The sequence below is a fragment of the Meleagris gallopavo genome, chromosome 18 (genome assembly GCF_905368555.1).
Source record: "Meleagris gallopavo chromosome 18, MGAL_WU_HG_1.1, whole genome shotgun sequence".
Lineage (NCBI taxonomy): Eukaryota > Metazoa > Chordata > Aves > Galliformes > Phasianidae > Meleagris > Meleagris gallopavo.
In genome coordinates this window covers 132,743-158,783 of record NC_139421.1, presented here as the reverse complement: position 1 = coordinate 158,783, position 26,041 = coordinate 132,743, and the positions used below count along the sequence as shown (strand labels likewise).

The 26,041-nt window shown below is 48.7% G+C and overlaps 5 protein-coding genes across 28 annotated transcripts; 1 reads left to right on the top strand and 4 right to left on the bottom strand.

Moving 5' to 3' along the window:
- Nucleotides 1-95: 95 nt before the first annotated feature.
- LOC100538559 (C-type lectin domain family 2 member B) lies at nucleotides 96-25,979 on the top strand. Of its 9 annotated transcripts, XM_085239068.1 has the most exons (7): nucleotides 10,995-11,133; nucleotides 12,461-12,511; nucleotides 23,575-23,651; nucleotides 24,033-24,119; nucleotides 24,553-24,725; nucleotides 25,046-25,152; nucleotides 25,421-25,979. In XM_085239068.1, the coding sequence occupies exons 3-7, from the start codon at nucleotides 23,594-23,596 to the stop codon at nucleotides 25,560-25,562; spliced, it is 567 nt and encodes a 188-aa protein (XP_085095194.1). In that variant the 5' UTR covers nucleotides 10,995-11,133; nucleotides 12,461-12,511; nucleotides 23,575-23,593; the 3' UTR covers nucleotides 25,563-25,979. The 9 variants fall into 9 exon arrangements, 4 of the variants coding, with proteins under 4 accessions (XP_085095195.1, XP_085095194.1, XP_085095193.1 ...); XM_085239069.1 differs by lacking the exons at nucleotides 10,995-11,133; nucleotides 12,461-12,511 and adding an exon at nucleotides 4,246-4,304; XM_085239067.1 differs by lacking the exons at nucleotides 10,995-11,133; nucleotides 12,461-12,511 and adding an exon at nucleotides 16,386-16,509.
- LOC104915522 (myelin-oligodendrocyte glycoprotein-like) lies at nucleotides 695-4,763 on the bottom strand. 3 transcript variants are annotated; one of them, XM_085239047.1, is made up of 15 exons: nucleotides 4,630-4,763; nucleotides 3,934-4,275; nucleotides 3,466-3,570; nucleotides 3,131-3,151; nucleotides 2,807-2,827; nucleotides 2,568-2,588; nucleotides 2,437-2,457; nucleotides 2,312-2,332; nucleotides 2,140-2,160; nucleotides 2,006-2,026; nucleotides 1,877-1,897; nucleotides 1,746-1,766; nucleotides 1,621-1,641; nucleotides 1,372-1,518; nucleotides 695-1,269 (listed from the first exon to the last, which is right to left on the bottom strand). In XM_085239047.1, exons 1-15 carry the CDS (start codon nucleotides 4,727-4,729, stop codon nucleotides 1,163-1,165), a joined length of 1,011 nt encoding a protein of 336 aa, XP_085095173.1. In that variant the 5' UTR covers nucleotides 4,730-4,763; the 3' UTR covers nucleotides 695-1,162. The 3 variants fall into 3 exon arrangements, with proteins under 3 accessions (XP_085095173.1, XP_085095174.1, XP_085095175.1); XM_085239048.1 differs by lacking the exon at nucleotides 3,131-3,151; XM_085239049.1 differs by lacking the exons at nucleotides 2,140-2,160; nucleotides 2,312-2,332; nucleotides 2,437-2,457.
- On the bottom strand, nucleotides 5,869-12,022 carry LOC109370405 (uncharacterized). Of its 11 annotated transcripts, none has more exons than XR_014887151.1 (31): nucleotides 11,939-11,986; nucleotides 11,413-11,743; nucleotides 10,718-11,059; nucleotides 10,187-10,294; nucleotides 9,848-9,868; nucleotides 9,460-9,480; nucleotides 9,328-9,348; nucleotides 9,205-9,225; nucleotides 9,074-9,094; nucleotides 8,952-8,972; nucleotides 8,819-8,839; nucleotides 8,692-8,712; nucleotides 8,545-8,565; nucleotides 8,414-8,434; nucleotides 8,292-8,312; nucleotides 8,174-8,194; nucleotides 8,043-8,063; nucleotides 7,913-7,933; nucleotides 7,797-7,817; nucleotides 7,681-7,701; nucleotides 7,563-7,583; nucleotides 7,448-7,468; nucleotides 7,326-7,346; nucleotides 7,195-7,215; nucleotides 7,072-7,092; nucleotides 6,932-6,948; nucleotides 6,807-6,827; nucleotides 6,679-6,699; nucleotides 6,556-6,576; nucleotides 6,443-6,463; nucleotides 5,869-6,349 (listed from the first exon to the last, which is right to left on the bottom strand). XR_014887151.1 is itself a non-coding variant. In XM_085239021.1 (31 exons), exons 2-31 carry the CDS (start codon nucleotides 11,729-11,731, stop codon nucleotides 6,324-6,326), a joined length of 1,341 nt encoding a protein of 446 aa, XP_085095147.1. In that variant the 5' UTR covers nucleotides 11,732-11,743; nucleotides 11,939-11,986; the 3' UTR covers nucleotides 5,869-6,323. The 11 variants fall into 11 exon arrangements, 7 of the variants coding, with proteins under 7 accessions (XP_085095147.1, XP_085095153.1, XP_085095146.1 ...); XM_085239021.1 differs by having other exon boundaries at nucleotides 6,928-6,948; XR_014887150.1 differs by having other exon boundaries at nucleotides 6,443-6,576; nucleotides 6,928-6,948.
- Nucleotides 12,618-16,967, bottom strand: LOC104913623 (myelin-oligodendrocyte glycoprotein). Of its 4 annotated transcripts, XR_014887158.1 has the most exons (20): nucleotides 16,834-16,967; nucleotides 16,139-16,480; nucleotides 15,670-15,774; nucleotides 15,334-15,354; nucleotides 14,985-15,005; nucleotides 14,854-14,874; nucleotides 14,702-14,722; nucleotides 14,572-14,592; nucleotides 14,447-14,467; nucleotides 14,329-14,349; nucleotides 14,201-14,221; nucleotides 14,078-14,098; nucleotides 13,947-13,967; nucleotides 13,813-13,844; nucleotides 13,691-13,711; nucleotides 13,575-13,595; nucleotides 13,453-13,473; nucleotides 13,322-13,342; nucleotides 13,195-13,215; nucleotides 12,618-13,100 (listed from the first exon to the last, which is right to left on the bottom strand). XR_014887158.1 is itself a non-coding variant. In XM_031556086.2 (19 exons), the coding sequence occupies exons 1-17, from the start codon at nucleotides 16,931-16,933 to the stop codon at nucleotides 13,335-13,337; spliced, it is 828 nt and encodes a 275-aa protein (XP_031411946.2). In that variant the 5' UTR covers nucleotides 16,934-16,967; the 3' UTR covers nucleotides 12,618-13,100; nucleotides 13,195-13,215; nucleotides 13,322-13,334. The 4 variants fall into 4 exon arrangements, 2 of the variants coding, with proteins under 2 accessions (XP_031411946.2, XP_085095177.1); XR_014887157.1 differs by having other exon boundaries at nucleotides 12,618-13,215; XM_031556086.2 differs by lacking the exon at nucleotides 13,813-13,844.
- LOC100538406 (killer cell lectin-like receptor subfamily B member 1F) lies at nucleotides 19,011-21,898 on the bottom strand. The gene is made up of 6 exons (XM_003214211.5): nucleotides 21,670-21,898; nucleotides 20,829-20,909; nucleotides 20,303-20,437; nucleotides 20,072-20,226; nucleotides 19,434-19,543; nucleotides 19,011-19,360 (listed from the first exon to the last, which is right to left on the bottom strand). Exons 1-6 carry the CDS (start codon nucleotides 21,740-21,742, stop codon nucleotides 19,234-19,236), a joined length of 681 nt encoding a protein of 226 aa, XP_003214259.2. The 5' UTR covers nucleotides 21,743-21,898; the 3' UTR covers nucleotides 19,011-19,233.
- Nucleotides 25,980-26,041: the final 62 nt, after the last annotated feature.

The following is a 26,041-nucleotide window of genomic DNA, read 5'->3' as shown; positions in this document are numbered from 1 at the left end:
CCAACCCCACCGGGGAGCAGCGCGGTGTAAACGTGGGTGGGTGTGGGTCCGGTGGGTGTTGATGTTAAAGGGTTTTTCCAACCCCTCTCCTTGGCCTCGCCCCCATTGGGGGCGGGACGGTGGGCGGTGTGAGGAGCTGGGGCCATTTTAGGCTCCAAGCTCGTTCAGCTGCTGCCGTCGGGGCGATGAGCTGCTCTTGGTTTAATGGGGTGGAATGAGGAACGCAGGCGGCTGCAGCACCAGGAGGAACCTTTAGGGCTCTTGTTGTTTCTTTGGGCATCCCGTGTGAGTAATGGGGGTCGTTGTGGAGGAGGGTCCCCCCCCGCTGTGGGGCTCACGGGGTCAGCTCTGAAATGCAGGGCTGCTCTCATAGCACTGCGATGGGACACAGAGGGCTGTCGTTGGTGCTTTTCCCTTGAGAAAGGTTAGTATGGATTTTTAATGTTATTATCGTTACTCTAATTGTATTTTTTTTAAATTTTTTTTTCCTGTTTTTGTGTATTTTTTTGTCTGTTAATGTGTTTTCTTACTTTTTAGCTTCCTGGAGGGAGCCTTGTTCTGCTGGGAAAGCAGCACATGGTGAGAAGGGTCGGCTCGTTATCCGATAGAGCCCACATTGCTTTGGTTCCAGGATGAAGGCTCAGCCTGTTCCGTGGAACCAAACCCCCAATAACTGATAACAATCAAGAACTGATAACCATCAGCAGGTATCCTTTATTATATTACAAAAGAGAACAGTGTTAACACCCAAACCAGTTCTCTACCTCTGCTTCTGCATGCGTATTTATATTTTCGAAGGCATTACATATTTATTAGAATTCCACAAACCCTGATACATGGTCGTACCGTTTCCCAAAATGTCCATATCTTTCCAGGATCTCCGTCTCCACCCATTTTCTTCCCTTATATGGTTTGTTTCTTCCAGCTGTACTGCATTTTGAGGTCATGCATCTTCTGTTCAGTGGCCCCTCAGGCAGCTTTGGCTCACAGAAATGCAGTGTTCTCACTCAATACTGGCTTGTCTCATTCCTGCTTTGGATCTCCACGCTTGCTTTTAGTTATCACAGTTTTGGTATCCTGTGCAATCACAGGGAGAGGAGAGGAAAACAGAGGAGACTACAAAGTTTAACACCTGTGGTTATTGCCAGGTGCATTTAATATCTCAGTCCAATTCTTCAGATTGTTTTTCTAGGTCAGATGTTCCACGCAGTCCCATGTATGCTCGCACCTCTACCTTTGGATACTGAGGATGCTTTAAATCTGATCTCTCTACAAAGGAAAAGCAGAAACAGTGCATGATGAGAGGAACAGCTCATCCTACATCTTCCACTGGAAGATCCCAACATTTTCAATATGGGAGGAGAAATTCACCCATTGCTTTGTGGCGTTTCTCTGGGTTAGTAGTAGGAGAGAAGTACGTGTGAAGGGATTTTTCATGCCATCCATAGTCCTTTAGGATGACCTCAGATTCCCTTGGATTTAACGACTGTGGCTTACTCCACCGGGAATTGCCTTTCTCTACACACACAAAAAAAAAAAAAAAAAAAAAAAAAAAGAGAGAGACAGTTTCTCATCCCATGGGAAATACCAGCTTCCATTGATTTGGGGAAGAAGACTCACCCACTGCTTTGGTTTGTTGCTCTGGAAAGGAGTAAAGAAAGCAATCAGTGATGAGAGAAACATCTCATCCCACAGCTCACACAGGCAGAGCCCATTTTTAATTTAATTTGGGAAGGAGCACTCACCCAATTTTCCAGCTAGTTTCTCTGCAAAAGAAACAAATACAAAATGCATATTGAGAAGGATCAGATTATCATCCCATGGCTCATCCCATGGGAAAACCCCGAATGTCTTTGGTGTGAGGAGGGAAACTCACCCAAATTTACACCAATTCTTTCTGTAAAGGAAAAGCAGAAACAGTATATGATGAGAGAAACATCTCATCCCACAGCTCCCAAAGGAAGACCCCCTTTTTTTTTTATTTAATTTTGGAGGGAGGACTTACTCAGGTTTTCAGCTAGTGTCTCTGCAATGAAACAAAATTGAAATGCATGATGAGAAGGGTCAGATTATCTGTCATCCCATGGCTGAACCTATGGGAAGACCCCCTATCTCCTTGGTTTGAGGAGGGAAACTCACCCAACTTTGCATCGCTTCTCTCTGCAAAGGAAAAGCAGAAATAATGCATTATGAAGGAACACCTCATTGCACAGCTCCCAAAACATTTAAAAAAAAAAAAAAAAAAAAAATGGGACAGTTTCTCATCCCATGGGAAACACCAGCTTCCTTTGGTTTGGGGAAGAAGACTCACCCACTGCTTCGGTTTGTTGCTCTGGAAAGGAGTGAAGAAAGCAATCCGTGATGAGAGGAACATCTCATCCCACAGCTCACACAGGCAGAGCCCATTTTTAATTTAATTTGGGAAGGAGCACTCACCCAATTTTCCAGCTAGTTTCTCTGCAAAAGAAAGAAATACAAAATGCATATTGAGAAGGAGCAGATTATCATCCCATGGCTGAACCTATGGGAGGGCCCCAAATCTCTTTGGTTTAAGGAGGGAGACTCACCCAACTTTGCATCGCTTCTCTCTGCAAAGGAAAAGCAGAAATAATGCATTATGAAGGAACACCTCATTGCACAGCTCCCAAAACAATTAAAAAAAAAAAAAAAAAAGTAATGGGAAGAGAAACTAGTTTAGCTGGAAAAGAAAGATCAGAGCAGTGCATGGTCAGAGGGGACAGCGGCTCATCCCAGGGCTGATGCCATGGGGAGACCTGAATTCCTCACTTTGGGGAAGGAGACTTACCTAACTCTGCATATTTTCTTTCTGGAAAATAGAAGGAAAAGAAACGCGTGGTCAGAGGACCTTCTCATCCCATGGCTGCTCCCATGCCAATACCCCAAATCTTTGTTCTGGGAAGTGGCAAATTATCACTTTAGTCTCAAGAAGGAATTAAGCCAATATAAAGGAAACTGATGCAAGAGTTTTGCATGTGAATCGATCAGGATAGACACATCTCAAGGTCCCAATACATCCCAAAACACCAACACATCACATAAACCCGGTCTGCAATCTTCTATTGGTTCTGTTAAGGAGATTTTGATGGTGGAAGGGGCTGGAAGGACTCACTCAGCTCTCTTATCTGTGCCGCTGGAAAACAGAGCGGACGAAGAAGTGGTCACCAGGGCAGCTTGGTCTCTTGGAACATCTTGAGATTCTAGACCTTTCCACCTGCCCCACAATCCAGCCACTTTCCTATCTTCCCACTCACACCCCTTTCCTTTTCCCCATCCTTCATTGCCAAAAAAAAAGGCAAACATTAATTAATGACCACTGGGAATCCCAGGAGAAATCTCCCTTCCTCCTCCTGTGTACCTCCAAGGAGCAGAGCTCAGCATCACCCCGACCATCCCTGTCCCTGCACAACACCTCCCTGCGCTCCATCCCCTCCACTCTCAGCTCACCTTGCTTTCTATGGAGAAAAGCAATGATGACAAATGACCCAAGCAGAAGTGTGATGACTACAGCCAGAGCCACCTTCCAGGGATGGACAATCTCAGAAAAGGGATCTGTAAAAAACATCAGGACAAGGGTTCCTTTCCCATTGGCATATGTGGAAAAGCAAGACTCGTGCTTCTTGAGATCACAGAACCCGAAGGGGCAGCAACCAAAGGGAGCAGTGGTGCCACTGAGACATGAAGAAACAAATCACAGAAACCCAACCCAACCACCTCATTCATGCAGATCCATCCCCAAATCACTCCGTGTGCTCAATCCAACTCCAGCATCTCCTGGAACAATTCAGCCTCGATCGCTTTCAAAGGCTGCTGTCCTTCAGCTCTCCATGCATGGACATGAGGATGAGGATGGACAGAGGTGAGATTGGACACACAAACCCATCAACAGCTGGAGGCATCACCCCAGCCACAGACCTGACACCTCCAGGTTCACCACAGCTTCTGCATAGCCATCACCATCTTGCACAGCACAGCTGTATGAGCCACTATCAGAGGAGCTCACAGCAGTGATGCGCAGATCCAGGTTTCCATCAGAGAGCCCATTCCTGAGCAGTTCTGTCCTCCCCTTATACTCCTCCATCTGCTCCAAGTCCTCTCCATTTTGGTAGTGGTGCACAAAACCAGAGGACCGGTGCTGGATCCATCTGATGTCTGAGCTCCGAGCATCCTTGCAAGCGGACAAGTGGCAGCGCAGCACGACGTCCTGTCCCACGATGGCAGTGACCCGGAGGCTCGGTGCCACCACCCTGAGCTGGGCTGGGCAATGAGAAGGGCACGGAGAGACGGTGAGATGGTGGCTGTGTGAAAGTGGGGGCATGGAGCGGCACAGGGTGAGTTGGTGTGTGCTCCATCCCATGTAACAGCACTGGAGAGGGAGCAGGAGGGAGCGGGGAAGGACTTGTGTGGGTGGGAGCCCACTGACAGCGTGTGGTGGAGGTGGAGAAAAGACAGAAATTCTACCCAAAATCACTCATTTCATGGAATAACCCAAAGTGAAAGTGAAACCCAAGTGTGTGTGGGTGCTGGGCTTGGGTCCTCCCTGCCCCATGGCCACTCCCCCACCCAACAGCAACAGCTCTGGCCGGCACAGCAGCCCCACAGGACCCCTACCTGATCCCAGATGGAGGAGGTGCAGAGCCACAAGATGAGCTAGGAGGGTCCTCCATTGGAAAGCAAAACTGGGGTGGTTGCAGCCCGATAAGAAGCACATCTGTGCTGGAGAAGGGGAGGTGGGAAGGAGTTGAGGAAAGGAGAGAGAGGGGAGGCTGAGAAGGAGATGCGGAAGATATGTAAACAATGAGTAATAGTTGAGAGAAAAAGACAGGGGAAAGAGGTAGAGAAGGAGAAGGAGTTGGAGAAGATGGGGAAGAAGATTTGGAACAAAGATGGGGAAAAAGTTCAGGAGGAATATGCAGGAAGGAGCTGAAAGAGAAGAGAGGGGCCCAGAGGGTTACAGCCACCAGGGGAGGAGGGTATGGGGTCAGTCAAACATGAGTTCCATGAGCACAGCCAGCACTGCCTTGGGCAGTGGCAGTGCTCCTCACAGGCTTTGGGGCAGAGCAGGTGAGCCCCCAAGGATTTCCCCTGCAGGGTGCCCCACAGAGAGAAATAGCTCACCTAAGCTGCAGGAAGTGCGTGGCTATGCTCTGCTTCTCTGCCCTGCAGAGACAGAAATAGCTCACCTTAGCTGCAGGAAGCACACGGCTATGTTCAGCGTCTCCTACCTTTGCCCAGCTCCAGGGTGCAGTGGGCAGAACTTGGCCATGGATCAATATGGTCAAAGGTTGAGGAACATTAAACACATCTCATTGCAGCTTCCTGCACAGCCCTGGGGCTCTGCATCCACCAGGATCATGGACGCAGGAGAAGCATTGCCATGGCACAGGGGAAAGCTGCGGGCTGCAATCCATGATCTTGCTCTGAGCTATGCCCGAGGTGTGATAGTTTCTTTGCTCAGTAGGGATTGTTAAGCAATCAACCATTAATGCAGGAATTAATAAATGTTTGCCCCTGTGACCCCCTGCAGCCCATCTTCCTCTTCTGGGAGGCTCTGGGGATGAGCAGAGCTTTGTGGAGAGGTGGGAGATGCTTCGCCAGGAGGGGGTAACTTGGTGCAGTTTGGATTTTGTATGTTTTTTTATGTTCTTGTTTTTGTGAATTTTTTGTCTATTGACGTGTTTTCTTCCTTCTGAGCTTCCTGGAGGGAGCCTTGTTCTGCTGGGAAAGCCACACATGGTGAGAAGGTTCAGCTTGTTATCTGGTAGAGCCCACACTGCTTTGGTGGAACATGGATGAGGACTCAGCCTGTTCCATGGAACCAACGCCCCAACAACTGATAACAATCAATGATTGATTACCATCAGCAGATGTGCTTTATTATATTACAAGAGGGTATGGTGTTAACACCCAAAGCAGTTTTCTACCTCTCCTTCTGTGTGTATGTTTATATTTCCAAAAACATTACATACTCATTCGATTTCCACAAACCCTGATACATAGTCATACTATTTCCCAAAATGTCCATCTCTTTTCCAGGGTCTCTGTCTTCCACCCATGTTTTTTCCTTCCTATGGTTTCTTTCAACTGTATGGCAGTTAGAGGTCATGCATCTTCAGTGTGGTGGTCCCTCAGGAAGCTTTGGCTCACAGAGCTGCAGTGTTCTCACTCAATACAAACACTGGTTCCTCTTGTTCCTGCTGTGGATATCCTTGCTCACTTTTGAGTTATCTTGTTTTTTGTATCCTGTGCAATTAGTGGTCTACGCAACTTAACTCCTGTGGTTACTGTAAGGCGCAGTTCATCTCTCAATCCTTTTCTTCAGATGGTTTTCCTGGAAAAGAAAGAAAAGGCAACGGATGCTGGGGTGGGACAGCTTGTCATCCCATGGGAAACCCCACATTCCTTTGATTTGGGGAAGACTCACCCGATTCTTCAGTTTCTACCACTAGAAAGAGAAAGGCAAAGCATGATGAGGTGGGACAGCTTGTCATCCCATAGGAAGTCCCATCTTCCTTGGGCTTGGGGAAGAGGACTCACCCAATGCTTCAGTTTGTTCCCCTGGAATTGAAAGAGAAAATCAACGCATGATGAGAGAAACACCTCATCCTGGATCTCCCACAGGAAGACCCCAACGTTTTTAATTTGGGAGGAGATTCTCACCCATCTCTTCACACTCTTTCTCTGGAATAGAAAGAGAAAAGCAGTGCATGATCAGAGGGGATTTTTCATCCCATACGCAGTCCCTTGTAAGGACCCCACATTCCCTCAGGTTAGTGACTGCAACTTACTCAGCTCTGAATTCTGATTCTCTGCAAAATAAAGAAAGAGAAAGTAACACGTGATGAGGTGAGACAGCTTGTCATCCCTTGGGAAACCCCATCATCCTTGGGTTTGGGGAGGAACACTCACGCACTGCTTCAGTTTGTTTCACTGGGAAAGGAAGAGAAAAACAGCACACAATGAGAGGAACATCATGAGAGGTTCAAGTTATCATCCCATGGCTGATCCCATGGGAAGACCCCAAATTTTGTCAGTGTAGGGAAGAAGACTTACTCAGACTTCCAGCAGTAAAATCTGCCATGGAAAAGCAGAAACAGTGTGTGATGAGAGGAATATCTCATCCCACAGCTCACACAGGCATACCCCATTGTTTTCAATTTGGGAGGGAGGACTCACCCATTTTTGCAGCTAATATCTCTGCAAAAGAAACAAATAAGAAATGCATGATGAGAAGGTTCAAGTTATTATCCCATGGCTGATCCCATGGGAAGACCCCAAATTTTGTCAGTGTGGGGAAGAAGACTTACTCAGACTTCCAGCAGTAAAATCTGCCATGGAAAAGCAGAAACAGTGTGTGATGAGAGGAACATCTCATCCCATAGCTCACACAGGAATACCCCAGTGTTTCATTTTGGTAGAGGAGACTCACCCATCTTTTCACAGTTTTTCTCTGGAAAAGAAAGAGAAAAGCAGTGCATGGTCAGAGGGGATTTTTCATCCCATATATTGTCCCTTGTTCCCTCAGTTTTATTATTGCAACTTACTCAGCTCTGAATTCTGTTTCTCTGCAAAAACGAATGAAAAAGCACTGCATGATGAGGTGGGACGCTTGTCATCCCATGGGAAACCCCAAATTCCTTTGGTTCAGGGAAGAAAACTCACCCACTTCTTCATTTTCTTTCACTGTAGAAGAAAGAAAAAGCACAGCATGATGAGGTGGGAGAGCTTACCATCTCATGGGAAACCCATCTTCCTTTTCTGGGGGGAAGAAGACTCACCCAATTTTTCAGTTTGTTCCTCTGGAAAAGAAAGAAAAACAAGGCGTGCTGAGGTGGGACAGCTTACTATCCCACGGGAAACCCCTTATTGCTTTTGTTCTGGGAAGAAGACTCACCCAATTTGTTTGTTTGTTTCACTGGAAAAGAAAGTGAAAAGCAGTGCATGATGAAAAGAATATCTGATCCCACATCTCATGCAGGCAGACCCCCCCCTTTTTTTTTTTCAAGTTGGGAGGGAGGACTCACCCAGTTTTGCAACTATTTGCTCTGTAAAAGAAACAAATAAGCAATGCATAATGAGAATTATCAGATTATCATCCCATGGCTGATCCCATGGGAAGACCCCAGATCTCTTTGATTTGGGGAGGGAGACTCACTCAACTTGGTATCCCCTGTCACTGCAAAGGAAAAGCAGAAACAATGCGTGATGAGAGGAATATCCCACAGCTCCCACAGGAAGACCCCAGCATTTATAATTTCAGAGGGGAGACTCACACATCTTTTCTTTTATTTTCTCTGGAAAAGAAAGGGAAAAGCAACACACAGTGACAGGAACATCTCGTCCCACTACTCATGCAGGCAGAACCCTTTTATTTAATTTGGGAGGGTGGACTCACCCAGTTCTGCAGCTTGTTTCTCTTCAAAAGAAACAAATCAGCAGTGCATGATGAGAAGGGTCAGATGATCATCCCATGGCTGATCCCATGGGAAGACCCCAAATTCCTTCTGTGTAGGCAGGGAGACTTACTCAGATCTCTGGCAGTTGAATCTGGGGGAAAAAAAAAAAAAAAAAACAAAAAAAAAACCCAGAAACAATGCATGGTGAGAGGAACATCTCATCCTGCAGGTCCTACAGGAGGACCCAAGCATGTTTTATTAAGGAGGGGAGACTCACCTATATTTTCTCTACTTTTCTCTGTAAAATAAAGACAAAAGCAGTTCATGGTCAGAGGGGATTTTTCATCCTTTATGCAGCCTCTTGGAAGACCCCAAATTCCTTCAGATTAATGACTGCAACTTACTCAGCACTAAATTCTTTTTCTCTGCAAAAAAGAAAAAGAAAAAGAAAAAGAAAAAGCAAAGCAGTATAGTCTGGGACAGCTTGTCATCTTATCAGAAACCCCACATTCCTTTGGTTCAGAGAAGAAGACTCACCCACTTCTTTGGTTTGTTCAACTGGAAAAGAAAGAGAAAAGCAATGCATGATGAGGGGGTCATCTCATACCACAGCTCACACAGGCAAAACCCCTTTTTTTAATTTGGGAAGGAGGACTCACCCAGTTCCGCAGCTTGTTTCTCTTCAAAAGAAACAAATAAGCAATGCATGATGAGAAGTGTCAGATGATCATCCCATGGCTGATCCCATGGGAAGACCCCAAATTTCATCAGTGTAGAGAAGAAGACTTACTCAGACTTCCAGCAGTAAAATCTGCAAAGGAAAAGCAGAAACAGTGTGTGATGAGAGGAACATCTCTTCCCACAGCTCCCATAGGCAGGTGATTTTTAAAAAAAATTGGGAAGGGAGACTCACTCAATACTGCAGCTTGTTCCGCTGGAAAAGAAAGAGCAGAGCAGTGCATGATCAGAGGGGACAGCTGCTCATTTCATGGCTGATGCCATGGGGATAGCCTGAATTCCATCAGACTGGGGGAAGGAGACTTACCCAACATTGCATCTGTTCTCTCTGCAAAATAGAAGCAAAGAAAATGCATGGTCAGAGGGGACACCTTCTCATCCCATGGCTGTTCTCATGCCTAGACCCCAAATCTTTTAGTTCTGGGAAGTGGCCAATGACCACTTTGATCCCAAGAAGGAATTAAGCCAATAGGAAGAAATGGATCGAGCAGGAGTTTTGCAAGTGGATCAATCAGGATCAGTATACCGCACGACCCCATTACATCCCACGACTCGACTATATCCTATGACCCCAACTCATCCCAAGGCCTCAAAGATCCCATGGTCCCAGCACATAGCGTAAACCCAGCACTCTGCAGTCTTCTATCAGTTCCATTAAAGGGACTTTGGTGGTGGATGGGGCTGGAAGGACTCACTCAGCTCTCTGCTCAGCGCCACTAGAAAACAAAGCAGAGGAAGAGGTGGTCAGCCGGGCAACTTGATTTGTGGGGACGTCTCCAGTGGGTCTGGACCTTTTCACCTGCCCCACGATCCAGCCACTTTCCTATCTTTCCACCCACACCCCTTTACATTTTCCCCTTCCTTCATTCCCAAAAACAAAAGGTAAAAGTTATTTAATAAGCGCGGGGAATCCCAGGAGAAATCTCCCTTCCTCCTCCTGCGTACCTCCAAGGAGCAGAGCTCAGCACCACCCCGACCATCCCTGTCCCTGCACAGCATCTCCCTGCGCTCCATCCCCTCCGCTCTCAGCTCACCTTGCTTTCTATGAAGAAAAACAATGATGACAACAAATGACCCAAGAAGAATTGTGATGACCACAGCCAGAGCCACCTTCCAGGGATGGACGATTCGGGAAAAAGGATCTGGAAAAAACATCAGGACAAGGTTCCTTTTCCATTGCCATATGTGGAAAAGCAAGACTTGCGCTTCTCGAGATCACAGAACCCGAAGGGGCAGCAACCAGGGAGCAGTGACACTCAATGGCAGCATGCCCAGCTTGGCACAGGTGGAGGAGCTGCTCAGCATCCTGTGCCCACTGCCACTGAGACATGAAGAAACCCATCACGGAAACCCAACCCAATCACCTCATCCATGCAGATCCATCCCCAAATCACACTGTGCACCCACTCCAACTCCAGCATCTCCTGGAACAATTCAGCCTCGACCTCTTTCAAAGGCTGCTGTCCTTCAGCTCTCCATGCATGGACATGAGGATGAGGATGGACAGAGGTGAGATTGGACACACAAACCCATCAACAGCTGGAGGTATCACCCCAGCTACTGACCTGACACCTCCAGGTTCACCACAGCTTCTGCATAGCCATCACCATCTTGCACAGCACAGCTGTATGAGCCACTATCAGAGGAGCTCACAGCAGTGATGCGCAGATCCAGGTTTCCATCAGAGAGCCCATTCCTGAGCAGTTCTGTCCTCCCCTTATACTCCTCCATCTGCTCCAGTTCCACTCCATTTTGGTAGTGGTGCACAAGGCCAGAAGACCGGTGCTGGACCCATCTGATGTCTGAGTTCCAAGCATCCTTGCAAGGACACAAGTGGCAGCGCAGCACGACGTCCTGTCCCACGACGGCAGTGACAGGGAGGCTCGGTGCCACCACCGTGAGCTGGGCTGGGCAATGAGAAGGGCACGGAGAGACGGTGAGATGGTGGCTGTGTGAATGTGGGGGCATGGAGCGGCACAGGGTGAGTTGGTGTGTGCTCCATCCCATGTAACAGCACTGGAGAGGGAGCAGGAGGGAGCGGGGAAGGACTTGTGTGGGTGGGAGCCCACTGACAGCGTGTGGTGGAGGTGGAGAAGAGACAGAAATTCTACCCAGAATGGCGTCTTTCTTGATACAGCGGAAGCAAAAGTGAAACCCAAGTGTGTGTGGGTGCTGGGCTTGGGTCCTTCCTGCCCCATGGCCGCTCCCCCACCCCACAGCAACAGCTGTGGCCGGCACAGCAGCCCCACAGGACCCCTACCTGATCCCAGATGGAGGAGGTGCAGAGCCACGAGATGAGCCAGGAGGGTCCTCCAGTGGAGGGTGAAACTGGGGTGGTTGCAGCCCAATAGGAGGTTCATCTGTGATTGAGAAGAGGAGGGGACAAGGAGTTGGGGAAAGGACGGAGAGGAATGAGACTGAGAAGAAGATGATGGAGGAGATAGGGATGTGGATGGGTAGAAAATTGGTAAAAGATGGAGGACGAAGATAGGGGAAGGAGGTGTTGGAAGGAGATGGAGAAGGAGATGATGGAGAAGATGGGCATGAATATTTGGAAAGAAGATAGGGAAAAAGATCATGAAGGGAAGAAACTTTAGGAGAAGAGAGGGGCCCAGAGAGTTACAGCCACCAGGGGAGGAGGAGGACGAAGTCATTCAAACATGATTCCATGAGCACAGCCAGCACCACCTTGGGCAGTGCCAGTGCTCCTCACAGGCCGTGGGGCAGAGCAGGTGAGCCCCCAACGATTTCCCCTACAAGGAGCCCCACAGAGAGAAATAGCTCACCTGAGCTGCAGGAAGCACACAGCTATGTTCAGCTTCTCCTACCTTTGTCCAATTCCAGAGTGCAATAGGCAGAACTTGGCTCTTGACCAGTATGGTCAAAGGTTGGAGAACATTATACACATGTGATTGCAGCTTTCTGCACAACCCTGGGGCTTTGCATCAACCAGGAACATGGACCCAGGAACATGGACCCAGGATCATTGCCATAACACAGGCAAAGCCACGGGCTGCACTCCATGAGCTTGCTCTGAGCTATGCCCAAGGTGTGATGATCTTTGGTCAGTAAGAATTTTTAAATAATCAACCAGTAATGCAGAAATTAATAAATGTTTGCCACTGTGACACCCCCCCACCCCAGCCCATCTTCCTCTTTTGTGGGGCTCTGGAGATGAGCAGGATTTTGTGGAGAAGGTGGGAGATGCTTCACAGGGAGGAGGTAACTTGGTGCAGTTTGGGTTTGGTGTGTTTTTTTATTATTTTATTTTTGTGTATTTTTTGTCACGTTTTTTTCTTTCTTTTTAGCTTCCTGGAGGGAGCCTTGTTCTGCTGGGAAAGCCATGCATGGTGAGAAAGGTCAGCTTGTTATCCAATGGAGCCCACGTTTCTTTGGTTTCAGGATGAAGACTCAGCCTGTTCCGTAGAACCAAACCCCCAGTAATTGATAACAATCAATAATCGATTACCGTCAGCAAGTATCCTTTATTATATTGTGACAGCAAACAGTGTTAACTCCCAAAGCAGTTTTCCACCTTTCCTTCTGCATGCGTGCTTCTATTTCCAAAAGCCTTACGTGTTCATTAGATTTTCACAAACCCTGACACATGATTACACTATTTCCAAAATGCCCGTCCCTTTTCCAGGCACTTCATCTTCCTCCTGTATTCTTCCCTTATATGGCTTCTTTCTTCCAATTAAATTTCAGTTGGAGGTCACACATCCTCAGTTCAGTAGTTCCTCAGGCAGCTTTGGCTCACCTGAGTGAAGTGCAGTGTTCTCAATCAATACAAACACTGGCTCCTCTTGTTCCTGCTGTGGATTTCCTTGCTCGCTTCCATTTATCATGGTTTTGGTATGCTGTGCAATCAACAGTCATGTAAGCTTAACTCCTGTGGTTACTGTGAGGCACAGTTCATCTCTCAATCCAATTCTTCAGATTATTCTTCTGGAAAGAAAGAGAAAAGCAGCAGATACTGAGGCGGGACAACTTGTCATTGAGGGAAACTCAATGTTCCTTTGGTGCAAGGAAGAAGTCTCACCCAATTCTTCAGTTCATTCCCCTGGAAAAGAAAGGGAAAAGCAACGCATGAGGAGAGGAACATCCCATCCCACAGCTCACACAGGCAGACCCCTTTTTTTTCTCTTAATGTGGAAGGGGGCACTCACCCAGTTCTGCATCTTATTTCTCTGCAAAAGAAACAAATAAGAAATGCATGATGAGAAGGGTCGGATTATCATCCCACGGCTGATCCCATGGGAAGATTCCAAATCCCATTGTTTTGAGAAAGGAGACTCACCCAACTTTGCACCCCCTCTCTCTGCAAAGGAAAAGCCAAAACAAAGTGCAATGAGAACAACATCTCATCATACAGCTCACACAGGAAGACCCCATCATTTTTATATGGGAGGGGAGACTCACCCAACTTTTTGCAGTGTTTCTCTAGAAAAGAAAAGAAACACATAATGAGAAGAACATCTCATCCCACAGCTCACACAGGAGGACCCCATCATTTTTATATGGGAGGAGAGACTCACCCAACTTTTCACAGTGTTTCTCTAGAAAAGAAAAGAAAAAGAAACACATAATGAGAAGAACATCTCATCCCACAGCTCCCACACGAAGACTCCAATGGTTTTAATTTGGAGGGGAGACTCACTCATCTTTTCTTGGTGTTTTACTAGCAAAGAACTAGAAAATCAACACCATGATGAGAGGAATATCTCATCTCACAGCTCACATAGGCAGACCCCCATTGTTGTTTTTTTTTTCAGCTTAGGAGGGAGAACTCACCCAGTTCTGCAGCTAGTGGCTCTGCAGAAGAAACAAATAAGCAATGTATGATGAGAAGGGTCAGGTTATCATCCCATGGCTGATCTCATGGGAAGACCCCAAATTCCTTCATTGTAGGGAGGGAGACTTACTCAGATCTGCAACACCAAAATCTGCAAAGGAAAGGCAGAAATTATGCATGATGAGAGGAACATCTCATCCCACAGCTCATGCAGGAAGACCCCAACATTGTTAATTTGGGAAGGAAGACTCACCCGTATTTTTGTAGATTTTCTCTGTAAAAGAAAGAGAAAAGCAGTGCATGGTCAGAAGGAATTTTTCATCCCAAACATAGTCCCAGGGGAAGACCCCAAATTTCCTTGTTTCAGTGACTGCAACTTACGTATGTCTGATTGCTTCTTCTCTTCAAAAAAGAAAGTAAAAGCATTGCATGATGAGTTGGGACAGCTTGCCATCCATGGAAAGCCCCATATTCATCGGGTTTGGGGAAGAAGACTCACCCACTACTTGAATTTGTTCAACTGGAAAAGAATGAGAAAAGCAACACATGGTGAGAGGACTATTCCAACATAACTCACACAGGCAGAGCCACTTTTTTAAATTTAATTTGGCAGGGAGGACTCACCCAGTTTTTCAGCTAGTTTCTCTGCAAAAGAAACAAATAAAAAATGCATGATGGGAAGGGTCAGATTATCATCCCATGGTGATCCCATGTAAAGACCTCAAATTCCTTCCATGTAGGCAGGGAGACTTACTCAGACCTGCAGCACTTGAATCTGCAAAGGAAAAGCAGTGTGATGAGAGGAACAGCTCATCCTACAGCTCCTACAGACTGGTAATTTAAAAAAAAAAAACAAAACCAACCAAACAAACAAAAACACACAAAAAACTGGGAAGAGAGACTCACACAATATGTCATCTTGTTCATCTGGAAAAGAAAGAGCAGAGCAGTGCATGGTCAGTGGGGACAGCTGCTCATCCCATGGCTAATGCCATGGGGAGACCTTGAATTCCCTCACTTTGGGGAAGGACACTTACCCAACTTTGCATCTTTACTCTCTGCAAAATAGAAGCAAAGAAAATGCATGGTCAGAGGGGACACCTTCTCATCCCATGGCTGCTCCCATGCCTATACCCCAAATCTTTGTTCTGGGAAGTGGCCAATGACCACTTTGATCCCAAGAAGGAATTAAACCAATAGGAAGGAAACGGATTGGGCACGAGTTTTGCAAGTGGATCAATCAGGTTCGACACATCCCATGGCCCCAACACATCCCACAACACCAACACATCCCATGGCCCCAAACCATCGCATAAACCCAGTCTGCAGTCCTCTATTTGTTCTGTTAAAGGGATTTTGGTGGTGGAAGGGGCTGGTAGGACTCACTCAGCTCTCTGATCTGTGCCGCTGGAAAACAAAGCAGAGGAAGAAGTGGTCACCAGGGCAGCTTGGTCTCTTGGAACGTCTTGAGATTCTAGACCTTTCCACCTGCCCCACAATCCAGCCACATTCCTATCTTCCCACTCACACCCCTTTCCTTTTCCCCATCCTTCATTGCCAAAAAAAAAAGGCAAACATTAATTAATGACCACTGGGAATCCCAGGAGAAATCTCCCTTCCTCCTCCTGTGTACCTCCAAGGAGCAGAGCTCAGCATCACCCCGACCATCCCTGTCCCTGCACAACACCTCCCTGCGCTCCATCCCCTCCACTCTCAGCTCACCTTGCTTTCTATGGAGAAAAGCAATGATGACAAATGACCCAAGCAGAAGTGTGATGACTACAGCCAGAGCCACCTTCCAGGGATGGACAATCTCAGAAAAGGGATCTGTAAAAAACATCAGGACAAGGGTTCCTTTCCCATTGGCATATGTGGAAAAGCAAGACTCGCGCTTCTCGAGATCACAGAACCCGAAGGGGCAGCAACCAAAGGGAGCAGTGATGCCACTGAGACATGAAGAAACCCATCATGGAAACCCAACCCAACCACCTCATCCATGCAGATCCATCCCCAAATCACTCCGTGTGCTCAATCCAACTCCAGCATCTCCTGGAACAATTCAGCCCCAACCTCTTTCAAAGGCTGCTGTCCTTCTGCTCTCCATGCATGGACATGAGGATGAGGATGGACAGAGGATGAGGTGGGAAACGCAAACCCAGTTACACCTGGAGGCATCACGCCAGCCACTGACCTGACACCTCTAGGTTCACCATCTCTTCTGCATAGCCATCACCATCTTGCACAGCGCAGATATATGAGCCACTATCAGAGGAGCTCACAGCAGTGATGCGCAGATCCAGGTTTCCATCAGAGAGACCATTCCTGAGCAGTTCTGTCCTCCCTTTATACTCCTCCATCTGCTCCAGGTCCTCTCCATTTTGGTAGTGGTGCACAAGGCCAGAGGACCGGTGCTGGACCCATCTGATGTCTGAGCTCCAAGCATCCTTGCAAGGACACAAGTGGCAGCGCAGCACGACGTCCTGTCCCACGACGGCAGTGACAGGGAGGCTCGGTGCCACCACCGTGAGCTGGGCTGGGCAATGAGAAGGGCACGGAGAGACGGTGAGATGGTGGCTGTGTGAATGTGGGGGCATGGAGCGGCACAGGGTGAGTTGGTGTGTGCTCCATCCCATGTAACAGCACTGGAGAGGGAGCAGGAGGGAGCGGGGAAGGACTTGTGTGGGTGGGAGCCCACTGACAGCGTGTGGTGGAGGTGGAGAAGAGACAGAAATTCTACCCAAAATGGCGTCTTTATTGATACAGCGGAAGTGAAAGTGAAACCCAAGTGTGTCTGGGTGCTGGGCTTGGGTCCTCCCTGCCCCATGGCCGCTCCCCCACCCCACAGCAACAGCTGTGGCCAGCACAGCAGCCCCACAGGACCCCTACCTGATCCCAGATGGAGGAGGTGCAGAGCCACGAGATGAGCCAGGAGGGTCCTCCATTGGAAAGCAAAACTGTGGTGATTGCAGCCCGATAAGAAGCGCATCTGTGCTGGAGAAGGGGAGGTGGGAAGGAGTTGGGGAAAGGAGAGAGAGGAGGGAAACGTAGAAGAAGATGATAGAGGAGATGGGGATATCGATGAGTAGAAAATTGGTAAAAGATGAGAGACAAAGATAGGGGAAGGAGGTAGTGGAAGGAGGTGGAGAAGGAGATGATGGAGGAGAAGGGGATGAATATTTGGAAAGAAGATGGGGGAAAAGATCAGAGAGAATTGGAGGAAAGAAGCTGTGGGAGAAGAGAGGAGCCCAGAGGGTTACAGCCACCAGGGGAGGAGGGGATGGGGTCATTCAAACATGAGTTCCATGAGCATAGCCAGCACCGCCTTGGGCAGTGCCAGTGCTCCTCACCGGCTGCGGGGCAGAGCAGGTGAGCCCCCAAAGATTTCCCCTACCAGGAGCCCCACAGAGACAGAAATCCCTCACCTGAGCTGCAGGAAGCGTGTGGCTACACCCAGCTTCTACCTTTGCCCAGTTTCTATCTTTGTCCGGCTCCAGGGTGTGGTAATTCCAGCAGAGGAACTTTACCCCTTTGGCAATGGGAGAAACGTTTGGAGAATTCAGAACACCAACATCCCATTGCAGCTCTGTGCACCACTTGGGGCTCTGCATCCACCAGGAACATGGATGCAGGAGAAGCATTGCCATAGAACAGGAGAAAGCGGTGCTGCACTGCATGAGCATTTTTCCCAATTTCTCCAGTATCCCACAGGTTACAGGGACCAGTAATTCTCACTGAGCAATCCTTAAGGGCTGGTGGCACAGGATTACAGCTTGGAGCAGCTGGGAGAACCCAAAGCCCTTCCCACACTTGGTGAACTCATAGGGTGTGATCCCAGCTTGCAACCATTCATATTTGAATGGTCAATTTTATCCTAAAATCTTCTTGCACTTGAAGCAATGTTATTTTCCCCATGTGCATTCACAATGAGGTCACCCTGGAGCCTACTCTGCTCCAAGCCAAGTTCTTGTGATCACACAGGGGATGATATGGTGGTAACATGCCACGTGGATGCTGCAGGGCAGATGGGGAAGAGGCGAGGGGAGATGCCCACCAGCAGAGTTCCCATGCAGGATGCAGCAGTTTTGCTGCCAGCATCAGGAAGCAGCTTCCCCTCCTTTCCCTGCTGGGAAATCACTCCTTTATAATGCTTTTTAATGCTTCTCACCCACGTTTTGCTCAACTCTTCCAGGTCAGAGCACACTTTGCATCCCCTCACGGATAACTTCTCCCTCCCTATGAACCAGTGGGACCTGCCTGCAAAGCAGCTGCTCAGCTTCCTTTTGCAGCCCTTATTCCTGCAGACCCCGTGCAGAACCACACACATCTCCATCCTTTCCTCCATCAGCAAGGGATGGAGTTGCCAAAGGGATGGGCACAACTTGAAATGTGCAAAGGAAGAGGTGCCAAAGTATGGGGAGCAATGAATCTGTCCCCAGAAAGGTGTTCCCATGGGGTAATTAAGGAGGAGGATTGGAGATGAAGCTGTCCAACAAAGCAGATGATTCAGCAATGAAACTATCCTGGAAAGTGGGGGAAAAAAGCGATTCTGGCAATGAAGATATGTAAAGAAGAAGAGCTTCTCGCTGTCTGGACGCAGTGGTTTTGGTTAACACTTTTTTTCTTCATAATGTTTGCACTTTTTTGCTTGCATGCTATGGTCAGGATGAGGCAGAGCCCTCACGGGGCCCTTTCACACCTTTTATTTTTAGCACACAGAAGCACAGCGGACATCTCAGCGTGGAAGAGAAGGGACAGCAAAGAAATTAAATGCATTAATTAATAGACAGCAGTAATTAGAAGTCAAATCCATCCCTGACGGCACTCTGGAAGTCCAAGGGACTGCTTCTGCTGAACCCTCTCCCATCCACACCAAGAACAGAGAAATGAGTGATTCTGTGGTCACCGCTGTAGGTCTCACCCCAAATCTGGCACTGCTGCCCCAGGGTCACCTCTGTGAGCCTGGCTGCATCCCCATCCCCTCCAAGATGGATTTCCTATTGCAGGAAGACAAGGGAAATGAAGCAGAGTGGGAATGGGGCAAACAGATGCGTTCTGCTCAACAACCAACCCAGTATTTTTTATTGAAGCAAAAAACACAGGATTATGAGCTGACTGCATGAGTGCATACAGCCATGTCCCCCCACATGCCTGGGCAGTGCTGGGGTCTGCACACCCCAAATTCCTTCCAGAGCCGTATTGCAGAGCTTCACCCCAACGGCTGGGGCTTTTGGGGTGGGTGGGCACACATCAGGGAGAGGGGCTGCGTTGCCCTCCGTCTCCTACACATTACGGATGGAGATGTAAAGGTTCTTTCTGGCAGACCCACTCGTGTTCACCACTACAGTCGTCGTCCTCCACTTTTGTGTTCTTGAAGGTCCCACAGCGATTCTCCACCAATGAAAGATTGCCAAACCTACAAAATAAGGCTGTCTGCACCCAAAACACCTGACTTGAAGGAGGCAGGCAGTGGTTGCAGAAATACTCACTCTGCGGCGTTGAAGGAGGAGTTGTCCACCCATTTCCATTGATATTTGGACACTTCCAACCCAATCCACAGCGGTTGATTCACTGCACCTGCAATCTCCTTGAGGAAGTCCTGGGAAATGGCAGCAAAATCCTTCTGCAAGGGGCTCGTGGGGTGCAGAGCCGCCAAGTCTGTGTGGTTGGACCCCCAGCAGATGGGTCTCAGGCAGCAGCCGTGCTTGGAATGCTGCCTGGCTCTGCAGGTGGCTCAATGGGTGGGAATGGCTTCAATCCCGAGATGGTGGCACTGGTGTGACCACCTGAGCTCTGCTTCCATCCTTCATCCTGTCTGAAGGGTGGGAGGGGGACACAACCCCCAAGTGCCCACCCCTAACCTGAACCCTGATGTCCTTAACTCAATCCATAATGTGCCCAACCCAAGTGCCACCCCAGCCCCAAAGTGTCTGACCCTCACATGCCAACAGCTACCCATAGAGGTCCTAATCCTGACCCAATCCATACAGTGACGCTTCAGCCCCATTTGGGTTTAGAACCACTGACCCTCCTTCTGCCACCCAGTCATTCCACAGCAGTTTTCTCCCACAGAATCCACCAAACCCACACCTTTTCAGGTCCCTTCCATTCTCTGCTCTATCATTACCTTCTCGGCCTTCTTCTGGAGCACCGCCAGCTGAGACTGCAGACTTTCACACTCCCTTTTAGCTTGTATCCAGACCCCCTTTCCCGTGGAAAGCCTGTAGCATCGGTCCCCTAAAAGCCTCCAGAACTGGGGACAGAGCAGGCAGGCAGCAGGGGCTGGAGAAGAAGAGCCGTGAGCATCTTCAGGTGGGAGAAATCCCACCCAGGAGGATTTCCTTGGGAAGGGCATTACCTGCAGAGCTCTTTGGTGTGGATGGGCAGAAGTATCGCTCAATGGAGCTGCTCCCACTCAGCTCCATCCCCTTGGTCCCGTTGGTCTCAGGGCAGTGCTGGGCAATGCTTGGAGGTGGTGTTGTTTTCTGAAAGACTTTTGGGCACAAACTGGGGTGAGATGCGGCCCTATGGGGACAACCCCATGGAAACCACGCAGGGCTGGGGTTGGATCCTTGAGCTCTTGTGCAAAGCCTTTCTGGTTCTGATTGCTTTCAATCAATTCAGCCATCTAAAACCACATTTTGAATATGATTGGACATGATGTATATTGCTTCTATCCCCCCCTGCCTCCCCCTTGGTTTCAGAACAGAGAGTCTCTTGCAGAAGGGAATTCCTCTCATTGAGTGTTGCTTTGGGATTGTTGAGTGATCACACAAACCCCATTGCAAAGCCCCAACCTCACTTTGGACAGAAAGAACGTGTTTTCTGCTCAGAAGAGCTTTGGTTTCCTGTGCAGTGGATGTGGTTGGGATCTGGTCACTCACCCCACACGCTGAGCCCCACCAGGAGCAGCAACAGCAGCAGCAGCACCCCCAGTAGACCGACCTTCTGGAAGTCCCATGGCACTGGAAAAGCCCACACTTATATAAAACAGACATTTTGAAAAACTTTTCCATTTACAAAAAAATATTTACTGTGTGACAGAGCCCCTCCACCAACCTGTAACAGAAGTTGATGGCTGCTTTGTTTCCTCCACAATGTGGGGCCCCAGACCCCTCCCATTGATTCCCATGCTGTGTTCGAGCAGAAGTTGATGGCTGCTTGTTCTCCTCCAGTTCTGGGGACCCCAGACCCTTCCCTGTTTCTCCCAGTGATTCCCAGCAGGGAAGGAGGTGGTACAGAGGGGTGACAGCAGCAGAGCACATGGGATGGGCTCCCACTGGAGGTCGGATGGGCACTGGGACATCACCTCCACGTGTGGTTTTGGAGGTGATGGAGGCCCTGCAGGTCGCATAGAGCATGGGGGGAAGCTGAGCAGCTCCAGGCCTTGTGAATCGAGACCGGGCAGCTGGAGGCTGGGAGGGCTGTGATCTCTGCAGCCCTGGTGCCACATGGATCCAGGATACGTCTGCCACCATTTCATGCACTGTCTTCCATTTTCTCACATTGGGTTTCCCGATTTGGGCTGATTTTTGCTCAAAACCATCACACCTCTGCTCATTCTCAACCTTCCTTCCCCCCCATCCCTGCCTTTTCTCCCCTATACAAGCCTGGAACAACTCAGAACCCAACCAACATCTCTGGTGTTTCTCAGAGAACAGAGATAAACAACAAGCCCCCAAACCAAGCCTGCAAGGAGCACCCACCACACAGAGCATCCCTTACCGTGCTGCTGCTGGGCAGGAGACAAACTGCCTGTAGGCTGCCTTAAATCAGCATAAATAATTTCCTCATCCATGGCTGAGAAGCTCACGAGAACGGCCCCAAAATGACAAAGTCCCGCAGCAACTTCTTGCTTTGCCACCAACCCACCTGCGCCTGCGTCCACTGCCAGGAAATGGCATTGGCTGGGCTTTGTTGTCTTGGTTTTGCTTTTAAATGACAACAAAACAAAACACAAACCCAACAAATATGGGTAGAGGTACCCTACAGCCTTTCCCTTTGGTGCACGATGGCCGATGTCTCATTTTGCTGCTCTCTGAGGGATGGAAACACCTCCGGGTTCAGCGATGGCTGGGAGCAACGCGGCGCTGAGCTGTGGGGAAAGCAGTGAGAAACTGAGAAATCACTGATAATAAAAGCCTAAAAAAACAGGAAAAATCAAAGACCGCAAATGGAGACTTTTTAGGGGCCAGAGTGCATTGGCTGGTAATCAGGGTGGCGGGGAGAGTAAGGCAATATTTGGTGATTCCTCCCCAGCTGATGGCTCGGCAGTTTGAGTGCTGGAAGGGATGGATTTGACTTCTAATTACTGCTGTCTATTAATTAATGCATTTAATTTCTTTGCTGTCCCTTCTCTTCCACGCTGAGATGTCCGCTGTGCTTCTGTGTGCTAAAAATAAAAGGTGTGAAAGGGCCCCGTGAGGGCTCTGCCTCATCCTGACCATAGCATGCAAGCAAAAAAGTGCAAACATTATGAAGAAAAAAAGTGTTAACCAAAACCACTGCATCCAGACAGCGAGAAGCCCTTCTCCTTTACGTATCTTCATTGCCAGAATCGCTTTTTTCCCCCACTTTCCAGGATAGTTTCATTGCTGTATCATCTGCTTTGTTGGACAGCTTCATCTCCAATCCTCCTCCTTAATTACCCCATGGGAACACCTTTCTGGGGACAGATTCGTTGCTCCCCATACTTTGGCACCTCTGCCTTTGCACAACTTTCGTTGTGCCCATCCTTTTGGCAACTCCATCCCTTGCTGATGGAGGAAAGGATGGAGATGTGTGTGGTTCTGCACGGGGTCTGCAGGAATAAGGGCTGCAAAAGGAAGCTGAGCAGCTGCTTTGCAGGCAGGTCCCACTGGTTCATAGGGAGGGAGAAGTTATCCGTGAGGGGATGCAAAGTGTGCTCTGACCTGGAAGAGCTGAGCAAAACGTGGGTGAGAAGCATTAAAAAGCATTATAAAGGAGTGATTTCCCAGCAGGGAAAGGAGGGGAAGCTGCTTCCTGATGCTGGCAGCAAAACTGCTGCGTCCTGCATGGGAACTCTGCTGGTGGGCATCTCCCCTCACCCCTTCCCCATCTGCCCTGCAGCATCCACGTGGAAATCCCCCCTGAAAAAGCCCATTTTGTGACCATGCATCACATTTCTTTTTGCATTCAGCATCAGCCGGACACAGGCAATGGGTTTGGGGGCTTTGGAGGGTTTTGGGTTGTATCTTTTTGCTGAGCCTGGCTTTGAGTCATGGGGGATAATTCCATTGCAAGAGGGGGTGTGTATTTAACTGCATGTGGTAGCAATGAGTGGCGGTGGGTGGTGTTGTGACTGCATGGGGGAAAGCTCTGATTTTCCCCACAAATTGGGGCTGATGTGGCTGCTCTTGTTGTTTATTTTTATGGGGAAGGCTTTTTTTTTCCTTATGTGACATTGCACTTAATTTCAGTTCTCTCTCATTGCCAATCCCTGGCAATGCTGAGACTCCTCCTTGCCGTCCTCATTTGGACAATCATTGCCACAGAGGGAGGAATTGCATTTCCTTTGGGTTGCTGCAATGAGTTTTAGCACCCAGAAATATATCCTTATGGGTCTCTGCTTTTGAGGCGTTGCTGATAGATGGAAGTTTTGGTTTGCAGGTGAAGTGGAAGCCACAAAATGGAGGAAATGAGGGAATATCCCAACTTTTTGGGCACAGAACGGAGCAGGAGGGAAGGTAACAGCAGAGCCATGACCCAAACACACCTGTTTATTATTGGTATTATTGTTATTATTTTGTTAATTAATCATCTAATTTGAGAACAAGGGGGAGGGATGTGGGAGGGAAGAAAATGAGTCCCATTTCTTTTAGCACTTCCCTCAAGGGGAAATTTTCTGTTGGTTGTTGAGCAGCAGGTGGACTTTTTGCTGTGAGCAGCCAGATTTTGAAAGAGTTCTGTTATTACTGATGCGATCCTGTGATGGTTTTGTTATAATTAATTGTAATTAATCCTCACTGAGGCACTGTTTGGGAGAAAATAAACATTTTCGGGTTTCCTGCTCACACCTGGGATGCGTTGTTGATCCAGCAATGCACTGCAGGTCTCTTCTCCCATAGGTCCCAGCCATGGGGCGTGCATTACCTTCCAGCTCACGATGGCAGCAGTGTTCACAGTGCTGCTCATCACTGCTGTTGCTTTTGCAGGTGAGTGTCGAGGGCTCCAAAGAGCAAAGAAAACCCTTTGGGTCATTGTGGGCGTCCCACATTGGGATCTGTGCCCCCCGGATACACAACCATAGGGCTGTGCCTTATGAGCGTAGGGCATCACGGTGGGCAGAAAAACCTTCCTCCAGAGGACCAACCCCATCTCTGTGGCTTCTTTGCACCTGGCCTTGCACAAAATTGGATTATTTTTGAGAAAAATGGGCCATTTCTCTGCTGGTTGTCCAAGCAGTTAGAGATGCTGGCATGAGTCTCACCAAGCCAAGAGGTCTGTAGGACCAAAAGAACTCTTTTCTCTCCCATTAACGATGAATAACTCCACCTTCAGGCACTGTTGGGGTGAAAATCCTCAAAACCTGCAGTTTTGAAGGTGCAGTTCCCACAGATCTCATCCCTTTTGCTCTGTCCATGGCAGTGCAAGCATTCCAGCCCCATCCCCAGCCCTGTGCTCAGTGTCCCTTCGACTGGGTCGGATTCAGAGGAAAATGCTATTACTTTTCTGAGGATGAGAGCAATTGGACGTCCAGTCAGAACAACTGCTCTGCTCTTGGTGCTTCGCTGGCTGTGTTTGACAGCACTGAAGACTTGGTGAGGGGCACACAAATGAGCCACCAATGTATTTTGTCTACTTCAGGTCTCTTTGGCTGCTCTTTCAGTGTTTCCTTTCTGATTTTGGGATGAGGAGGTGGATAATGGGTTTCTTAAGGGTAGGTTGGGTCTACTCCTTAAAATCCAAGGAAAAAAGAGATGTATTTCTATAAAGCTATGAAGTCACCGCTCTGCCTTAATGACTATGAGCTTTAGTGATGGATTGGGCAATTTCAAGCACTGAGATTATTGGTTGAAAGGGTTCTGCATGCAGGGAACGTCCCAAAGCGCCATGATCTGCTCTCTCTCCTCTTTTCCAGAGCTTCACAATGAGACACAAAGGCAGCTCCCCCCACTGGGTTGGCCTCTCACGGGAAGGTGAAGAGCATCCATGGGAATGGATGAGCCGCTCACCTTCATCTCACCCGTGAGTTCCCATCCTTGTCTTGGAAGCTGAAGCTTCTCCAGCCCTGAAAGGAGGATTTCTGGGCTTGGGAGCATTTCTGGAGGTGGTTTATGGAGTGAGGAGATGAAGGGAAGGCGCTTCGCACCGAGTCATAGAAATTAATTGAGCGGCAGAAGTGGTGCAGGAAAAGAGATTCCTATTTAATTATTCATTTTTGTCTGATTTTACCACTGCGATTCCTTCCCCCAACCTGGGGTCTGTGTGTCCATCTGTCCATCTGTCCATCCAGGTTCCAGGTGCAAGGCGATGGTCTCTGTGCATACCTGGGGGACTTCGGGCTCAGCTCCTCCCACTGCAGCGCGCACAGGAATTGGGTTTGCACCAAACCCGCATTGCAAAACCCGAGGAAGAACTTCTGCATCAGCACCTGAGCGGCTCCCGGACCCGAACACGCGATGCAAAAGGAGGAACCGAAAGCAAAGAGCTCCGCTTTCAGCTACGCTCAGCAGCAGCAGGAGGGAAATTCGCTCCTCCAGCCCAGATCCGACAGTGCCGCCTATGGGGCTGCGCGCACGAAAGCAAATCCCGGGCGGAGCTTTGACCCCAATTAACTTTTTTTTTTTTTTGCACCGTCTGCCACTTAATGACCGCTAAAATCCCAATTCTGGGGGCTATCCGTGCGCTGCTTGCAACGACCTTCACCCCTGCAGATGCAGTAGCAGATTTGGGGTGGGGATGGTGGGAAAAGATCCATTTTCACCCGTTTTTCTCCATAGGGAAATACTCGGAGCGCAGTGAGCCCAATTGTAGGCACCCTAAAATCGATGAATAAATCGGCAAATTATTTATGTTTTGTGTTTTCCCTTCTGTGTCACTGCACGGGTATAGAAGTAAATTCACAGAAAACGAC

Coding starts and splice junctions, on each gene's coding strand:
- LOC104915522 (XM_085239047.1), bottom strand. CDS start 4,729: ATGTGCTTCTTATCGGGCTGCAACCACCCCAGTTTTGCTTTCCAATGG. Junction 3,571..3,933: donor GGTGAACCTGGAGGTGTCAG/GTCTGTGGCTGG, acceptor TGTTTTTTACAG/ATCCCTTTTCTGAGATTGTC. Junction 1,642..1,745: donor GAAACTAGCTGGAAAATTGG/GTGAGTGCTCCT, acceptor ACTCCTTTCCAG/AGCAACAAACCAAAGCAGTG.
- LOC109370405 (XM_085239020.1), bottom strand. CDS start 11,731: ATGATCTTTTTCCCTATCTTCTTTCCAAATATTCATGCCCATCTTCTC. Junction 9,349..9,459: donor GAGAACAGATGCAATGTTGG/GTAAGTCTCCTT, acceptor TTTCTTTTCCAG/CGGAACAAGCTGCAGTATTG. Junction 7,216..7,325: donor TTTTACTGCTGGAAGTCTGA/GTAAGTCTTCTT, acceptor TTTCTTTTGCAG/AGATATTAGCTGCAAAAATG.
- LOC104913623 (XM_085239051.1), bottom strand. CDS start 16,933: ATGCGCTTCTTATCGGGCTGCAATCACCACAGTTTTGCTTTCCAATGG. Junction 15,006..15,333: donor GGCACAGATCAGAGAGCTGA/GTGAGTCCTACC, acceptor TCTATTTTGCAG/AGAGTAAAGATGCAAAGTTG. Junction 14,468..14,571: donor GAAACTAGCTGAAAAACTGG/GTGAGTCCTCCC, acceptor ATTCTTTTCCAG/TTGAACAAATTCAAGTAGTG.
- LOC100538406 (XM_003214211.5), bottom strand. CDS start 21,742: ATGGATGAGGAAATTATTTATGCTGATTTAAGGCAGCCTACAGGCAGT. Junction 20,227..20,302: donor CACACCAAAGAGCTCTGCAG/GTAATGCCCTTC, acceptor CTTCTTCTCCAG/CCCCTGCTGCCTGCCTGCTC. Junction 19,544..20,071: donor TCCAGAAGAAGGCCGAGAAG/GTAATGATAGAG, acceptor GCCATTTCCCAG/GACTTCCTCAAGGAGATTGC.
- LOC100538559 (XM_085239069.1), top strand. CDS start 23,594: ATGGAGGAAATGAGGGAATATCCCAACTTTTTGGGCACAGAACGGAGC. Junction 24,120..24,552: donor CACTGCTGTTGCTTTTGCAG/GTGAGTGTCGAG, acceptor TGTCCATGGCAG/TGCAAGCATTCCAGCCCCAT. Junction 25,153..25,420: donor CGCTCACCTTCATCTCACCC/GTGAGTTCCCAT, acceptor CTGTCCATCCAG/GTTCCAGGTGCAAGGCGATG.